General features: G+C 41.2%; 1 protein-coding gene and 1 long non-coding RNA gene across 2 annotated transcripts in view; one reads left to right on the top strand and one right to left on the bottom strand.

Annotated features, from left to right (window-relative positions):
- Window positions 1–18,452, bottom strand: part of PCNX2 (pecanex 2) — a 285,897-nt gene that overhangs the window by 127,705 nt on the left and 139,740 nt on the right. The window contains exons 18-19 of the mRNA XM_082718946.1: window positions 17,469–17,561; window positions 16,206–16,356 (exon numbers count right to left, since the gene is read on the bottom strand). Of these exons, the coding sequence (XP_082575072.1) occupies window positions 16,206–16,356; window positions 17,469–17,561 (244 nt within the window). The remainder of the gene's footprint in view (window positions 1–16,205; window positions 16,357–17,468; window positions 17,562–18,452) is intronic.
- Window positions 1–18,452, top strand: part of LOC309858066 — a 38,301-nt gene that overhangs the window by 3,668 nt on the left and 16,181 nt on the right. The gene's annotated exons all lie outside the window — the stretch shown is intronic.

Raw genomic sequence — 18,452 nt, forward strand, 5'->3', positions numbered from 1 at the left:
AAAAGCTACTAAAAAGGACGCTCATAGATGCAGTAGCATGGTTAACGTGTTTCTTAGGGCCCCAAACTGTTCCAGTATTCACACAAAGTCAAGCTAGAAAGAAAATGTTAGCAATGGTATTTTATAACTGTCTTTGTGTAAGGCCCTGAGTACGCACAAAGGCCATAAAAAGACCTTACTTGAGCATCAGCATTTTTCTTTTCCCTGGAATATTAGGCCCGTGAGGAAAAGAATGCAAACTAATGATGCCATTTATAAGTTCTATACGACTTATTACAAGCACGCACTCCAAATTTTCTCAAAGGCTTTTCAGGTTGTGTTTTATTTAGATGCTTATGTTACTAAAATAAGTTCTTCCTGATAATTAAAAGTGAATCAGAAATCTTCAGGATGTTTTTATCTTTAGGAAGATAATTTTCTGATTTAAATCTTGAATTGCGATTTAAGCTGCCAGGGTAGGTGGCCTCCTGCTTTACGGGAACCAGGAGGGTTCCTAAGCATTTCCAGACGTGCACAGCTAGGTTCAAATGGCCCTGTCACCCTGAAGTATCGAAGGCAGAGACACCCCGCAAAATGGAATTATCACATCCAGACCGGTGGCACCCCCTGATTACAGGCACTCGTTTTTCCCCATGAATGCTTCTCCCTCCTATCTTTCTCTCTGGGCCAAATGTCAGATCGTAAAGTTCTTAGGGATATCATGTATACATGTCATGGTGCATTCCCCAGAAACAGGCTTCACTTCCAAAACCAGTAGCATAAAGAGGGTAAGTAATCATTCTTACATGTGGAGCAAATCACATTATGCTGCTGCTCAAAGAAAGCCCTTTTATTCTGCCTAGGATAAACCCAAGGTCGTCATGACCTTTCCTTTCCCATTCGCTGACACAGGGCGTGCCCGCGGCTTCCTCTCCTGCCTGGGATCCTAGAGTCCTCCTCCTCCGCTTAGGGCTAACCCCCTCTTTCTCCTTCAAGCATCCCATTAAATGTCACTTCCCCAAAGCGGCATTTCTCTATCTCCCAGATCTCAACCGGGATCCTTTTATACTCCTTCCCCTCATTGTCCTTTAAACCCTGTACATGTGTGTCTGTACCCTGTACTCGGTGGGGTCGATGTCCAGCTCTCTCCCGGGGGCCGGGCCTGTCCGTCACCTTCGTCTATAGGAGCCGCTCAGTAGATTTAGGCAACATCATTAATTAATAACTCAATGAACTAAAGCAGACACCCCGCAGGACAGAGCGTGAGGAGAAGCTGGGGCTCCCGTGGGGGGTGCGCCATCTGCCTTGCAAGGCTTCGAGGTTTGCTCCTGGCCATGGCGCATTTCCCTCCTCAGAAGGTTCAACTCAGGGTGGGGCTGGGATGGCCACACTCTCCCGCATATTCCTGGCACGTGACGGGTCCCACCAGTATTTGTGAATGAAGCAATACCTGTTCCCAGGTTAGGTAAACCTCTCCGAGAAAGGCCAGGTGGGGAAGAGCCAGGCATCAGGATATTAAAATTTCGTTTTTCAAGGAATACAATGTTTAGCTGTTTCTTTAATGTTTTTTGACTTTGGGTCATGCTAAGAAAATTAGTTTTCTCTTCCTACCCAAGATTATGTAACATGACCTATATTTTCTTGCAGCTGCTATTCTGGTTCTTTCTTTCTTCTTTTCCTTAAAAAAAAAAAAAGTTTTAAACCTTTAATCCATCTGGAATTTCATCTGATACGAACTCTAACTCAATTTTTGAAAAATGTTTAGCTCATTTTCCCTAAACTTCCCACTGGTTTTTTTTTTTTTTTTTTCATTAATTTGGGAGGAATAAAAATGCATCCTTCGCCTCTCCTCAAAGGGATAGAGAAGCTCTCGGGAGAATCAAGGCAATCATGTGCTTTCTCCTCTTGATAGAAAGGTCCTCTGCTAATATGAAACCATCCGATTTAAACCTAAAAACACTATTGAAATCTTTTACGACTTTTTCGCATGAATAAGTTTAGGTCAAAAACTTTCATGTGAAAAGCATTCAGAGCAACTTTCAGACGTTCTCCCAACGAGTGCGGGAAGGAAGCTACTTCTTGTTAAAACAACCATCTCACCTAGAGCAAGGACTGTGCGCTTACTGATTTCTGCATTCTCAACACGGAGCATAGCACCTAGTACACAGCCGGTAATCCATGAATGTCTAATTTACAAAATCCGACTTTCACCCCCAAGTGAAGTGTGATTTGTCTGTTACTTAAATTACGAGATCGCTCTAAAACACTGCTTATGTTTCTCTACCGCCATCTCCGTGTCTGAGGCTTCGGCTGCGTCCGACAAGACCCCAGGGGATGTAGCTCAGGGAGACTAAGTCGGCCGCTCATCACAGGGCCTCATCCACTGCAGCTGAGCGCTAACGTCATTCCTCCGGACGGCCTGCTTTGGCCCTTCTGTGCACCCGCCAACGGTGCCTCAAGAAGCCCGCATTCCATCCTGCGTGAATCACAGGCATATTTAGATCAGTGTTAGTTTTTCTACACTTCTCCAGTTTCTGGCCATTTATTTGACTTGCACATTGTTTGAAATGTATTGGTGGCCTGGAAGAATCCCACTGGGTCCTCGGGTAAACCCCCCGTGGCTTGCTGGAGAGTGAACCTGGCAGCTGATCCCTGAGCTCTGTCCCCAGACCCTCTCCTGCCTGATGTCAGCTGGCACTGGCCTGTGCGGAGTGTCTGGGCCTCCTTCAGCCTCGATCCCCTTTGAGCAGAGGAACTTGGGTTTGCTGCTGCAGGTGTGAGCACGGTTCCATGGCCCGCCCCCTGCGGCCACCCCCAGCCTTGTGAGACTGACACAGAGAGCTGAGTACCCCAGCTGATCAGGAGGCCAGTCAGAGAGAGAAAGTGCAGAGGAGCAGTGCCTGCCAGGGAGGGAAAGAAGAGGAGAGAGAGAGAGCTTATGTGAAAGGAATAACAACAGAAGGAATAATTAATCCGGCAGGCTTCCACCCAATGGGCTGTTTTGACACATCAGCCCTCAGCCACTCTTTTGGCACCTGTAATGCCCTGGAATGTGCCTTCCCACGGAAGCATCATAGCGCAGAAGACTGTTGTGCAGCTAACACTCGTTCAGTTCACGCTTCAAGCCATTTTAGTTGCTTTGAATTAAAGAGACTTCGCAGGGTGTTCCAGGTCTGTAACTACCACCTGATGTTAGCGTTGTTTTATGTGGGGAAGAAAAGGGAGGGGGTGAGGAATATATTCTCCTTCCCAGAACTATGGCTTCTCCACGTCACTATCCAGAGAGGAAATCTTCCCAAAGACGCCAGCACAGACTTTATGTTTTAAAATCAAGCAATGCCTGTCAAGCCACAAAGGATTTTTAGATAGATTTTTGGGTTTGATTTAATCACCACAGAATTTCTGCGAATGAGGTCCTTCAAGTGGTACTATCACCTGTTGACAAAATGTCAAACCCACAGACCATAAATATCCAGATTATAAAGGGCCACCCACCACCTAGCGCAATGGATGAAATGAGACACAAAGCAAGGTGCCAAATGAGTGAATTTCAGAACTCTGGGGAAGAGGAGAAGTAGGCACTTACTGAATACATTCTGCCTGCCAACAGTGATGCCCATCCTCTGCACTTTTTACCTTAATTTCATCCCCCATCAAAACTTTCTTGTAGGAACCCCCAATTATAAATACAAGCCTTAATCATGAAGGTTAAGCATAATTATTATACGACATAGGCAAAATTTGAGCCCATTCTCTGGGCCATGGCACTTTAATTCCCTCCTTAGCTTTCCAAATGCTTCCTGCAGGGGAGAATCTGGTCACATACAAAGGACGGGGGTCGGAAAGGCATCAGACTTCTCAGTGGCAGCAGTGGACCTTTACCTTGGAATTCTTACGGAAGTGTTTACATCCTCCTGTGCTACACAATACATTTGCATTAAATGCAAAATAGAATGGAAATACTTTGAGATACACAAAGTCTCAGAAAGTTTCCTTCCTGTGCATCCTTTGCCTGGAGTGACTAGAGGAGATGCTAAAGTCACAGATAGGGAGTTAAGGACAGAACAAATGGAGACGTTCCAGGAGGGAGCCTGTGGAGGATAGAACTAACAGAGGATTCGACAGGTTTGCTTGGATGGAAAACTGAGAGATACGTCCCATGGCTAAGGGAAAGGCTAGCAAATCAAAGATGGAAATCTGAACAAGAAAGGAAAGGCAATCATGGTATACCATTGGACTAGAAGTCAGCAAAAATCAGACTTAACAGAAAAAAAAAGTCTTGGGTATTTGTTCAAAAACATATATTAAAACTACATTGTGAGGAAGGAGAAAGGGAAAATGTTAATGTACGAGGGAAGGAAAGAGAGGAGTCCTTCTCATTCATAACAGGAAGTCAATAGACAGGCAAATCTGAAATATCAAGAAACAGCAGAACAACAAGCAGATCATGTAGAAGAATGATGGTAAATATCGGAAGAACTATTTAATGAGCGAAAAGTAATTTTTCATGGACAGGGAGAATCAGACGTGGGGAAAAGTGAACAAGAAGAATTCTGCTGCTTGTCATTACCAACTTGTTCTATTTGATTTTTAACCAATGTATCACTTTGATGTAAATGAAAAATACATTAGAAAAAGCAACATCTCTCAGAACCACGTCTTTGACATATAGAAACCAGTCTATCGGGAAATCAACAGGCAGACTTGCCAACAAGCAAAGGAAATCGCATGTAAGAGTGACAAAATCAGGACTCATTTGTGACTTACTTTCGTGACAGTGATTTTTTTAAGTTAAAATTTCGATGAGATTCTCAACCGGTATTTTTTATAATTTCTATAATCTTTTATCCGGCTATTGTAGTACATCCAAAAATTGTAGTTTAAGCTTTTTCAGCAACCATTTATTTATTTGTTTGTTTATTTATTTACAGAGGAATGAGCCCATTTGTATATATTTTACTTACACACATATACCCTTGGGTCCTTCAAACAAGCCTTTACCTTACAAGACTATTTCTGCCCACGTAATCCTGTAGAAAAGTCTTGTCTTGGGGAATTTACAAAGCACTGATTATTCACCTGTTCATTCAACCAATATCATTGAAAACCAGACACAATTTAACATTTAGTCCTAAAATTCATACATTTCCCATTTTATATGCATATCCAACCAGTTAGGACAACTTAACCACTGAACATAAAATTAATTATAACCTTTTCATTTAGGGTCTAGGCATTCTACTTCTTTGTATTTCCTGCAAGGCTGGCCGCGCATCGCTGTGTGTGTAGCAATCACAGCCAGAGGTTTAGTAGGTCAGAAACTCTTTGAAAACAGAAACCGTATCTTAGTCAATTTAGTTATCTCAGTTATCGTAGTTAGTAACCACTTAGTTATCTCAGTGGTTCACAGGCTTCATATTATGTAGGAACCCAGTAATTATTTTTTTAATGAATAGGAAATTCATAAGCGTTTTCTGAATGAATAAATAACAAGTGAGGGTCACTAATGGAATTATTCTTGGGCGCCTGGATTGCTCAGTCGTCAAGCGTCTGCCTTCAGCTCAGGTCAGGATCCCCGAGTCCTGGGATTGAGCCCCCATCAGGCTCTGTGCTCATTGGAAAGCCTGCTTCTCCCTCTCCCACTCCCCTTCCCTGTGTTTCCTCTCTTGCTCTGTCTCTGTCAAATAAATAAATAAAATCTTTTTTTAAAAGTGCAATTATTCTTTGTCTCAATCTCTTTTAACCCCATTACAAGCCACTTTCATGGTTAAGAGCAAGGTCATCAAATCAGAGCACTTCAAGATTTCTTAAACTCTTAAGAGCCAAGAATAATAATATTGTGGAAATTTCTTCTCAGAGGACCATGTGAAAATATGTCCCAACTCCATTAGTCCTTTTCAAAATGACATCATTCCTTTTGAAAATTCTTAGATAAAATAAATTTTCCTTTTTTTGGGGGGGGTAGTTTTTATTTTAATTCCAGTTAACACACAGTGTTGTATTAGTTTCAGGTGTATAATATGGTAATGCCCACCTTTCCTGTGGTAACCATCAGTTTGTTCTCTATAGTTAAGAGTCTATTTCTTGATTTGTCTCTCTTTTTCCCCTTTGTTCATTTGTTTTGTTTCCTAAATTCCACATATGAGTGAAATCATGGTATTTGTCTTTCCATGACTTATTTCACATAGCATTATACTTGCCATTTCCAATGACATGGATTCATTCTTTTTTATGGCTGAATAATATTCCAATATATGTGTGTACCACATCTTCTTGACCCATTCATCAGTCAACAGACACAAAGGCTGCTTCCATATCTTGGCTACTGTAAATAATGCTTCTATAAACATAGAGGCATGTGTATCCCTTTGAATTAGTGTTTTTGTGTTCTTTGGGTAAATCCCCAGTGGTGAGATTGCTGGATTGTAGGGTAGCTCTATTTTTTACTTTTTGTGGAATCTCCATACTGCTTTCCATGGTGGCTGCACTGGTTTGCCTTCCCACCAACAGTGCAAGAAGGTTCCTTTTTCTCCACATCCTCGCCAACACCTGTTTCTTGTGTTGTTGATTTTAGCCATTCTGACCAGTGTCAGGTGATATCTCATCGTAGTTTTGATTTGCATTTCCCTGATGACGAGTGATGTTGAGCCTCTCTTCAGGTGTCCATTGGCAATTTGGATGTTTTCTCTGGAGAAATGTTTGTTCATGTTTTCTGCCTTTTTTTTTTTTTTATTGTACTATTCATTTTTGGGGTGTTGAGTTTTCTAAGTTCTTTATATATTTTGGATACTAACCCTTTATCAAATATGTCATTTGAAGATATCTTTTCCCATTCCTAAGATTGCCTTTGAGTTTTGTTGTTTCCTTCACTGTGCAGAAACTTTTCGTTTTACTGTAGTCCTAATTATTTATTTTTGCTTTTGCTTCTCTTACATAGGGAACCTACCTATCTAGAAAAAGGTTGCTATGGCAGATGTCAAAGAGATTATTGCCTGTGTTCTCTTCTAGCATTTTTATGATTTGAGGTCTCATATATAAGTCTTCAATCTATTTTGAATTTACTTTTGTGAATCGTGTACAAAAGTGGTCCAGTTTCTCTTGCATGTTGCTGCCTTGTTTTCCCAACACCATTTGCTGAAGAGGTGGTCTTTTATCCCATTGGACAGTTTTGCTGAAGATTAATTGACCATGATTGCGGATTTATTTCTGGGTTTTCTATTCTCTTCTATTGCTCTATGTGTCTGGTTTTGTGCCAGTACTCTTCACTTTTGCTCACTACTGCTTTGAATAGAACTTGAAGTCCAGAATCGTGATGCCTCCAGCTTTGGTGTTCTTTTTCAAGGTTCTTTTGGCTATTCGAGGTCTTTGGTGGTTCCATACACATTTTAGGATGGGAGACGCCTAGGTGGCTAAGTCGGTTAAGAATCCAGCTCTTGGTTTCAGCTCAGGTCATGGTCTTTTGGTTGTGGGATGGATTCCCTCATCTGGCTCTCTACTCAGCACAGAGTGTGTTTCAGATTCTCTCTCCCTCTCCCTTCCCCTCCCCCTCAGCCCCTATCCCAGTTTGCTCATGCTCTCTTTCTCTCTCAATTAAATATTTTTAAAAATTTTAGGATTGTTTATTACAGTTCTTGAAAAATGCTGGTGCTATTTTAATAAGGGTTACATTAAATGTGTAGACTGCTTTGGGTAGTATAGACATTTTAACAATATTTGTTCTTCCAATTCATAAGCATGGAAGGTCTTTCCATTTCTTTCTGTCCTCCTGAATTTCTTTCATCAGTGTTTTATTGTTTTCAGAATATAGGTCTTTCGCGTGTTTGATTAAGTTTATTTCTAGGTATCCTTTTATTTTTGGTACAATTGTAAATGGGATTTTTTTAAAGTTTCTCTTTCTGCTGCTTCATTAGTAGTGTATAGAGATCCAACAAACTTCTGTTCACTGATTGTATAATTGCAATTTTACTGAATTAGTTTACCAGATTCAGCACGTTTTTAGTGGCGTCTTTCCAGATTTAGGTATACAGTATCATGTCATCTGCAAATCATGAAAGTTACACTTCTTTACCAATTTAAAGGCTTTTTATTATTTTCTATCAATTGCTGTGGCTAGGACTTCCAGTACTATGTGGAATCAAAGTGGTGAGGGTAAGTGTCCCTGTCTTGTTCCTGACCTTGGGGGGAAAACTGTCAGTTCCATCCATTAAGGACAATATTAGGTGTGGATTTTTCATAGATGGCCATTATTAATTTGAGCTATGATCCTTACTTCATTGAGGGTTTTTGTGATGGATTGATGTACTTTGTCAAATTACTTTTTCTGCATCTGTTGAAATGATCATATGGTTCTTTTCCTTTCTCTTACTAAGGTATCACATTGATTGATTAGTGAATAATGAACCACCCTGGAATAAAATGCCACTTAACCATGGTGAATGATTTTTTTTACTGTTTTGTTGAATTTGGTTAGCTAGTATTTTGTTGAGGATTTCTGCATCTATGTTCATCAGGGATATTGGCCTGTAGTTCTCTTTTTTAGTGGTGTCTTTGTCTGCTTTGGTATCAGGGTGGTGCTGACCTCACAGAATAAATCTGGACGTTTTCCTTTCTTTCCTATTTTTAGGAATAGTTTAAGAAGAATGGTTATTAATTTTTTAAATTAAATTTATTTATTTACAGCATAACAGTATTATTTTTTCACCACACCCAGTGCTCCATGCAATCCGTGCCCTCTATAATACCCACCACCTAGTACCCCAACCTCCCACCCCCCCGCCACTTCAAACCCCTCAGATTGTTTTTCAGAGTCCATAGTCTCTCATGATTCACCTCCCCTTCCAATTTACCCCAACTCCCTTCTCCTCTCTAACTCCCCATGTCCTCCATGCTATTTGTTATGCTCCACAAATAAGTGAAACCATATGATAATTGACTCTCTCTGCTTGACTTATTTGACTCAGCATAATCTCTTCCAGTCCCATCCATGTTGCTACAAAAGTTGGGTGTTCATCCTTTCTGATGGAGGCATAATACTCCATAGTGTATATGGACCACATCTTCCTTATCCATTCATCCGTTGGAGGGCATCTTGGTTCTTTCCATAGTTTGGCAACTGTGGCCATTGCTGCTATAAACATTGGGGTACAGATGGCCCTTCTTTTCACAACATCTGTATCTTTGGGGTAAATACCCAGGAGTGCAATTGCAGGGTCATAGGGAAGTTCTATTTTTAATTTCTTGAGGAATCTCCACACTGTTCTCCAAAAAGGCTGTACCAACTTGCATTCCCACCAACAGTGTAAGAGGGTTCCCCTTTCTCCACATCCTCTCTAACACATGTTGTTTCCTGTTTTGTTAATTTTGGCCATTCTAACTGGTGTAAGGTGATATCTCAATGTGGTTTTAATTTGAATCTCCCTGAGGGCTAGTGATGAACATTTTTTCATGTGTCTGATAGCCATTTGTTTGTCTTCATTGGAGAAGTCTCTGTTCATATCTTCTGCCCATTTTTTTATATGATTACCTGTTCTGTGTGTGTTGAGTTTGAGGAGTTCATTATAGATCCTGGATATCAACCTTTTGTCTGTACTGTCATTTGCAAATATCTTCTCCCATTCCATGGGTTGTCTCTTTGTTTTGTTGACCGTTTCCTTTGCTGTGCAGAAGCTTTTGATCTCGATAAAGTCCCAAAAGTTTATTTTCGCTTTTGTTTCCTTTGCCTTTGGAGACATATCTTGAAAGAAGTTGCTGTGGCTGATATCGAAGAGATTACTGCCTATGTTCTCCTCTAGGATTCTGACGGATTCCTGTCTCATGTTGAGGTCTTTTATCCATTTTGAGTTTATCTTTGCAGAAAAAGCATTTGACAAAATCCAGCATCCGTTCCTGATTAAAACGCTTCAAAGTATAGGGATAGAGGGAACATTCCTGAACTTCATCAAATCTATCTATGAAAGACCCACAGCAAATATCATCCTCAATGGGAAAAAGCTTGCGTCCTTCCCGTTGAGATCAGGAACACGACAAGGATGCCCACTCTCACCACTCTTGTTCAACATAGTATTAGAAGTCCTAGCAACAGCAATCAGACAACAAAGAGAAATAAAAGGTATCCAAATTGGCAATGAAGAAGTCAAACTCTCTCTCTTCACAGATGACATGATTCTTTATATGGAAAACCCAAAAGACTCCACTCCCAAACTACTAGAACTCATACAGCATTCAGCAATGTGGCAGGATACAAAGTCAATGTGCAGAAATCAGTGGCTTTCTTATACACTAACAATGAAAATACAGAAGGGGAAATTAGAGAATCAATTCCATTTACTATAGCACCAAGAACCATAAGATACCTGGGAATAAACCTAACCAAAGAGTTAAAGGATCTGTACTTGAGGAACTACAGAACACTCATGAAGGAAACTGAGGAAGACACAAAAACATGGAAGACTGTTCCATGCTCTTGGATCAGAAGAATAAAAATTGTTAAAATGTCTATATTGCCTAGAGCAATCTATACTTTTAATGCCATTCCGATCAAAATTCCACCAGTATTCTTCAAAGAGCTGGAGCAAATAATCCAGAAATTTGTATGGAATCAGAAGAGACCCCGAATCGCTAAGGAAATGTTGAAAAACAAAAATAAAACTGGGGGCATCACATTACCAAATTTCAAGCTTTACTACAAAGCTGTGATCACCAAGACAGCATGGTACTGGCATAAAAGCAGACACATAGACCAGTGGAACAGAGTAGAGAGCCCAGATATGGACCCTCAACTCTATGGTCAATTAATCTTCGACAAAACAGGAAAAAATATACAGTGGAAAAAAAGACAGTCTCTTCAATAAATGGTGCTTGGAAAACTGGGCAGCTATATGTAGAAGAATGAAATTCGACCGTTCTCTTACACCGTACACAAAGATAAACTCAAAATGGTTATTACCTTATTTTTAATGTTTGGTAGAGTTTGCCTGTGAAGTCACCTGGTCCTTGACTTTTGTTTATTGGGAGTTTTTTGATTATTCATTTGATTTTTTGCTGGTCATCAGTCTGTTCAAATTCTATTTCTTCCTGTTTCAATTTTGGTAGGTTAGAGATTTCTAGGAATTTATTCATTTCTTCTAGGTCCCCAATTTGTTGGCCAATAGTTTTTCATAATATTCTCTTATAAATGTTTGTATTTCTGTGGCGTTGGTTGTTATCATTCCTTTCTCATTTGTGATTTTGAGTCCTCTTCTTTTTTTTTTCTTCTCAATAAGTCTGGCTTGAGGTTAATAAATTTTATTGATTTTCTGGTTTTTTTTTCCAAAGAACTGGCTCCTGGTTTCATTGATCTGTTCTTTTTTTTTTTTTTTTCCAGTTTCTATAGCATTTATTTCTGCTCTAATCTTTGTGATTTCCTTCCTTCTGCTGGTTTTAGGTTTTACTTGTAGTGCTTTTTCTAGCCCTTTCAGGTGTAAGTTTAGATTGTTTGAGATTTTTTTTAAATTTTTGATTATTTTGAGATATTTTTGCTTCTTGAGGTAGGGCTATAATGCTATAAACTTCCCTCCTAGAACTGCTTTTGCTGCGTCTCAGAGGTTTTAGAATTATTGTGATTTCATTTTCATGTGTTTCCATGTACTTTTTAACTTCTTCTCTGAGTCAGTTGGCCCATTTGTCATTTAGTAGCGTGTTATTTAACCTCCATGTGTTTGTGGTCTTTCCGGATTTCTTCTTGTGGTTGACTTCTAGATGAATAGTGTTGTGGTCAGAAAAGATACCATAGTATGGCTTCAATCTTCCTGAATTTGTTGAGGCTGGTTTTGTGGGCTAATATGTGATCTATTCTGGAGAATGTTCCATGTGCACTTGAAAAGAATATGTATTCTGATGTTTTAGTATGGAATGTTCTAAAAATAACACGAAATCCATCTGTTCCGGTGTATCATTCAAAGCCATTGCTCCTTGTTGATGTTCCGTTTAGATGATCTGTCCATCGATACAAGTATGGTGTTAATGTTCCCAACATTATTGTATTATTACTGATTAACTCCTTCATGTTTGTTAACCACTTTATGTATCTGGGTACTCCCAGGTTGGGTGCATAAATATTTACAATTGTTAGGTCTTCTTGTCGGATTATCCCCTTTATTATGATACAGTGCCTCTCTCTGTCTCTTGTTACAGTCTTCGTCTTAAAGTCTATTTTGCCCAATATAAGTATTGCCACCCCAGCTTTCTTTTGATATCCATTTACATGATTGATAGATGTTTCTCCATCTCCTCAGTTTCAATCTGCAGGTGTCTTTAGGTCTAAAATGAGTCTCTTGTGGACAGCATATAGATGGGTCTTTTTTTTTTTATCTGTTCTGTCACCGTAGGACTTTTGAATGGAACATTTAGTACATTTATATTCAAAATAACTATAGATAGATATGTATTTATTACCATTAGATAAATTTTCAAACAGATTCAGCTTCTTAGTCTTTTATAACAGAGGCTGATCAATGAAGTCATTTGTTTGGAATTACCATCACAATTCAGGATCATTGATTTGTCTTATTTTCTAAAACTACAGTGCTTCTTAAACATTTGGTCTTGGAAAGTTCCACACTTGACTAATACGGTGCCATCTGTAGTGCCGTCTACTCTGTTATCTTGTTATTTTCAGCATGAATCACTCAGATTGAACAATTTCACATCCTATTAATATGTCAGTTATAGCCACATCACCATATGTCAGCTAAACTGTATTATGAGTGACAGAATTTTATTCTTTTAGCTCAAATACTAGTGAAACATTTTGTTGGGGCTAGGATGGAATAAAGTTTACTTAAATGAGTCCCCAAAGTAAAGAACTGAATTGGCTAAAAAAAATACATGTTTCAATTTTCAGTCTTCAACTTATTGTAGACTGAATTTTATATCAAAATTTATTTTGTATCTCCATGTAATTTTATATGTCAAGTAAAATTACCTATTGGAGGTATGCAGAAAGGAAAGTAAACTGAAAGTAAGTCTATACACCAAGTTTAAATTTGTTCTAGTGTATAGAAGGCGGGTGATATTTAAATGAAGTGCCGTTCAGTGAACACATCTCTGTGCCCAGCATCACAGTAAGCAGTGGCCAGCCAGCACGAACAAACAGGCATGTTGCTTACACTCACTTGAGAGATTATGATGGAAAGGGAGGTTTAGGGTTGCAGCTGGGAAGTGAGTCAGACCCAAGTGGTCAAGGAAGGACTTTTAGAGGGACTGATTTTTAAACAGAGACCTGAAGGCTGAATCATCTGACCTGAGTCAAGTCTGTTTCAACCCAGGATTAAAGCTTTGTACAGCTGGCCTGGGACGACGGCACGTTGGACTCTTTGGAGCTTACGGCAGTGATGAAGCCCTTCTGGGTAACAATGACGGCGGCACCATGCTGTCCAAGAGCCGCATACAAGCTACACGCGATCAGCGCGCTACACCGAGAGCCGAGCTGGTAACAGAGAGAGCACTGGACTGGAGGAAGATGGCCTGGGTGCTGGTCACTCACTGGCCACAGACTTGCTGGGACCGAAGTTATGTGCCTTGACTTCTGCAGGCTCCCAGCGTGGGATGGCATTCCATGAACTCTAAGACGGGACAGCACATGTGCCTCACCTCACATGCCAATTCAATGCCTGCCCCGGGCCCGGTTTTTGGATTGTTCTCAGTTAGCGATGTCTGCCAGGGGACTAGGGGATTCTGTGGCTTTACCACAGGATCCGCTCACCCTGCTCTGCTCTCTCTTCTTTCCCAGTTATAATAATCTGTGATCCGATGAAGAGAGAAGATTTGAGCACAGTTTTCACGTTAAAAGGTATACCGTTGGTCTGAATTTCCTGTGCATGTTTTCTTAGGAGTAGAAATAAAGAGTGAACTATCTAGAAGGCAGAAGGCCAGGGGCAGAGGAGGAAGGAAACTCAGGACTCAGATGATACGAAAATGAGTAATGGCTTTTCAATGAGTTCATACCAACATATTTTAAATATTTGGATTTTCCGTCTATGCACACAATTTTGAAATGCAATCTGTTCTTCATTACATGCCTAATTTGTCAAATCTATTACTTTTGGCTAGAATTCAGGTGGCTTATGAACAGCTAATGCAGGCAAGGGAGAAACATCCACAGAGCCCGTGTTCACAGGCATGAGCTCCCAGCCCAGCGTATGGGACAGAGACCCAGCACCACCCGGCTACTCGCCCTCAAAGAGGAGCTGAAACATGCAAACACGCTCACGTTACTTGGACTGGAATCCGGTACTGAAAAGGCCACACAGGTTTAAAACGTCTAAATGATTCTGTTTTAAACTGGGCTCTGTTAGATTCCGGAAAGAAAACCACCACACGAACAAAATAAGCAAACTAAAAACCAAAACCAAAGCAAACCAGACAAACTGGTTTTGAACTAAACTCCTTACTGTTGAATTCCATATCGTCCCTGCGAACTCCACACTCTGAACAAGCACGGAAAGCTGAGCCCGAGCCCCATCTGTCTTTCTGTTCTCTCTCTCAATTCGACAAGTTCTCTGTGCTCATCCCAGGGCATCCAAAGAGCTAAGCAGAGGGAGGGGTAGTTGATATGGATACAGATAGGCATGCAGCCTCTCGAGGCAAAGCCTCATACTTCAAATCTCCACCCAAGATCAATGATGCCAAAATAACAACACCTCCCCCAAATTCCACAAATTTCACCCCAAAACTTAGTCTTCCTAAAGATTCGGAAGATGAGAGGGGGATGTGATCTTAATACTTTCAGAAGCTCTGTAGAAATCAGTTTCCTCTGGTTGCTCTACGTGGCCACCAGCAGGCACCTGTCTGGGACGTGCCTCTCTCCACAGCGAGCTGTAACATGAACTAGCTGTACACACTGCCCTGCTCTGAGCCCATCTTCCTTCAGGTTTCATAATACTGACAATCATTTATATTAAAGTAGCACCTGACATCGAACAGAACATTTAAAAAATGTATATTATATGCAGTAATTTAATTAAAATATACACATATGTATACATGAATATATATAAATATTAAGCACGAATATATTAAGTTTCACCCTTAAGTGAGCTGCTGGTGTTGCAGGTGGGAAGGGGAAGTCTCTGAGGGCAGGGCATTTGGGGTGATGACCCTTCTCCACCTCCCGAACCCTATCTGGGCGGCAGACCCATGAGGCCATGTCTCTCTACCAAATGATCTACACTTTTCCCGAGTCGGCTGTTTTAGATCAAGACAGCTCCTCATACCCACCCCGAGATGCTCCTTGATGAAATGCTCTTAACACCATTTTAAGTGATTCTTCTGCGTCTTCATTCTTAGATTATTTTGCCCCCTTTTCCCTTTGTGACACTAGTCCACCAAAGTTGCTGCTGACCAGCCTTTTGAGTCCAGTCCACTTACAGCTCAGCAGTCCTGGCCCCACTCACATACCCATGTGCTTGGATGGGATGACAACTGACTGTGTCCCTCTACAACAGAGGGGGTACAGAGGGCTATAAAGTTATAGTGCTAGCTCATTATAAACTATAGCTATAAACTCTGACCAATGCCTTCAGTGTGTCTGAAAATGGGGATAAATCAATCCTTCTGCCATCCATTGATCACAGAGCAAGGGAAGAGCTACCAGAGAAATTCCCGAGATTCCTTACCTAGAAGCTCTGACACTGTCTAGATTATGACTAGAAATAGCCCCGAGAACTCCTAAAGCAATCAAGTATGGGTCTAGGTCTAAGTAACCAGAGCCAGTGAAGGGAAGTTCAAGGGTTTAGAGGTCCGAAAGGTTCAGCAGTTTCTGCTACGTGCCCCCCAGCCGCACCCCCCCCAAAAAAAGCTTTGTAGAGGATGGGAGGGCAGCGAGGTGTTCTTCCCGGTCCCCAGCCAACTTAAGCTGGAGCAGCATAATCTTGAGGTCGGAATGATATAAATTAATCTTCCCCAATACTAAATAACCAAGTACTGTTTTTATACAACAGAGTTCACATTCACTCCATTTTAGCTTTCTTTTCTGAAACAATACTGTATACTCCAAGGTACACAGTCTCCTTTTTTAAAATGATGGTAAGATAGATATAATGTAACATCTAACAATATAACGTAACATGTAATCATTCTTAAATACATAGTTCCAAGGCATTCAGACATTCACATAAATTGTGCACACTGTGGTATAAAGGATGCCTACCGCTGCACCACTGGTGTTGAACGAGGGATATATTACTGACCTCTCACTTCCCGTTGCTGATACTCTCTGTTTTTAAGAATGGGGTGTGCAATCCACATCCACGGATGGTGCTTGCGGAGCTGAGGGAGCATATAATGGGTCACAAATCCCACCGAGCCAGCCAGGGCAAACAGCACAACACTGAGAAATGGCTGTGGTACAAGAGGGCAAATCTCATTGTTTAGCCTCGCAGGAGAGGGGAGGGTCGTCCGTGAATAATCCATAACGCTACTGCCCTTACCCTCTTCCCTCTAGCAGAACAGAGAGGCAACCCCAGTTCTCATTACAGGCTTCCAAAAATTTCTTCCACGCAAAACCCACCTGTGTTGTGAGCCACTAAGTTGGGGACTGGGCGGGGGGTGGGGGGGGGCGTTGAGAGCTGTCCCCGGGAAGTTCAAAGACCAAGGGAAATCTGCTCTTGGTTTTGTTGCTGTTGTTTTTAAAAGAAGAGGTCGGAGAAGAATCAATGAAACAAGATGGGATTGGGAGGTAGACAAACCATAAGTGACTCTTAATCTCACAAAACAAACTGAGGGTTGCTGGGGGGAGGGGGGTTGGGAAAAGGGGGGTGGGGTTATGGACATTGGGGAGGGTATGTGCTATGGTGAGTGCTGTGAAGTGTGTAAACCTGGTGATTCACATACCTGTACCCTGGGGGATAAAAATATATGTTTATAAAAAATAAAAAATTTAATTAAAAAAAAAGAAGAAGAAGAAGAAGAGGTTGAGAATAACCAATGCAACTAACAGACTTTCCTTGTTGGAAGGAGCGCCTGAGCATGTAATACTTCCACTTGGAGAGAGTAACTGTTGGAATGTCAAGCCAGAAACCCCATCTAGAGCTCGTCACTTGTTTTTCTAACTGAAAATTATATTTCAAAGCTCCTTTTGGCTCCAGGACCTCTGTCTGACTCCTGATGTGTTAATGCCTCCAGTCTCTGCTCCCCGCAGGGTGCCGTCAGCCTGTCTCACTACCACTGGGTCCCAGGACGTGGGCTGATGCTCTAACAAACAGCACAGCTTCCCGGGTGTGGGAGGACAAAGGATAAAGCACTTGAACTCAATCTGCCATGTGAACCAATTCTCATCTTGGGTGTAACTCCTCGCAGCACACAGGGATGTTCCTTAAACCTCTTACTGGTGTCCTGTTTTTCTCCTCCGGTTCCACTATTCTGCCAATGCCCCGGAGCTCCACAGCGGGCTCTGTGGTTAAGGAAGCTAAGAAGGTGGGGAGAGGAGAGCATAAAGTCGAATGGATACGTACGCGCAAGGACAGGAACACAGTGCTGGCACTGATGGCAAATGACAGAACAGCAGCCACCGAGCAAATAACGAGATCCGATTTTAAGATGTCCTTCTGCAAAGAGAGAACCAGCTGTAAAGTCTGCCTTTCTTTGTTCTCTTGGTAACTCTGTAGTCACCGGTCAAGTCAGGGAACAGGATACGGACTCTGGACACCCTACTCTTCCGGCGTATCACTTACCTGATGTGCTCCCAGGGGCACATACGGGATGGGCCATCCGTGAGAACAAGGCACAGGGCAAGGTCAGCCTGCACCTGCTAACCACAGCAGGAAACAAGCTTTCTATGCATATAAAAGGCATAAGGTTCTTCTCTACGAACCAAGATCAGATACAAGAGCCCATGGTCTGGTAAAGGAGGGTAAAGTGTTCATCTTGGCTTCAGTGGAGTTTACATGCAGGCTGTTTGCCAAACAGAAGCCTCTTACACATTCACTTATTTCTTTGGGCCAGAAGATTTCACAGTTTAATTCCCAGTCAGATTGAATAAAGGCCACTTCCAAATCATTTAAATCATGTATCACGGATATGTATGCAGAAAATGAAAATGTCAGTAAGTTGCTAATAATTTTCCATCACATAAAATTGCGGTGTAAGCGGGGGCTAGGGGAAAACAAAACAATGTTAGACCAAAGGATGTTATTAATACTGCATGAATATCATAGGGAGGATGGCCTGTTAGTGCAAATCCAGCACAAAAGTCCTGGCTGAGAAATCTTAAAGAGACACAAGGGACCATCACATTTTTTCTTTTGACAGAGGCTAACTTGCTGCAGTACACAATTATTGAACATTTTAAGGTACCATGCACTGGAAAACTCTGAAGCTATCGCTATAAATATATCAATATCTCATACTGAAAGGGAATAATGCCTTTTAAATCATTGTATTGAATGTTCTGTGCCAGAAAATTTTATCTGTGTACATCTGTTTCCCTACATTTATTT

The sequence above is a fragment of the Mustela nivalis genome (genome assembly GCF_964662115.1).
Source record: "Mustela nivalis genome assembly, chromosome: 2".
In the NCBI taxonomy this organism is placed as follows: Eukaryota; Metazoa; Chordata; class Mammalia; order Carnivora; family Mustelidae; genus Mustela; species Mustela nivalis.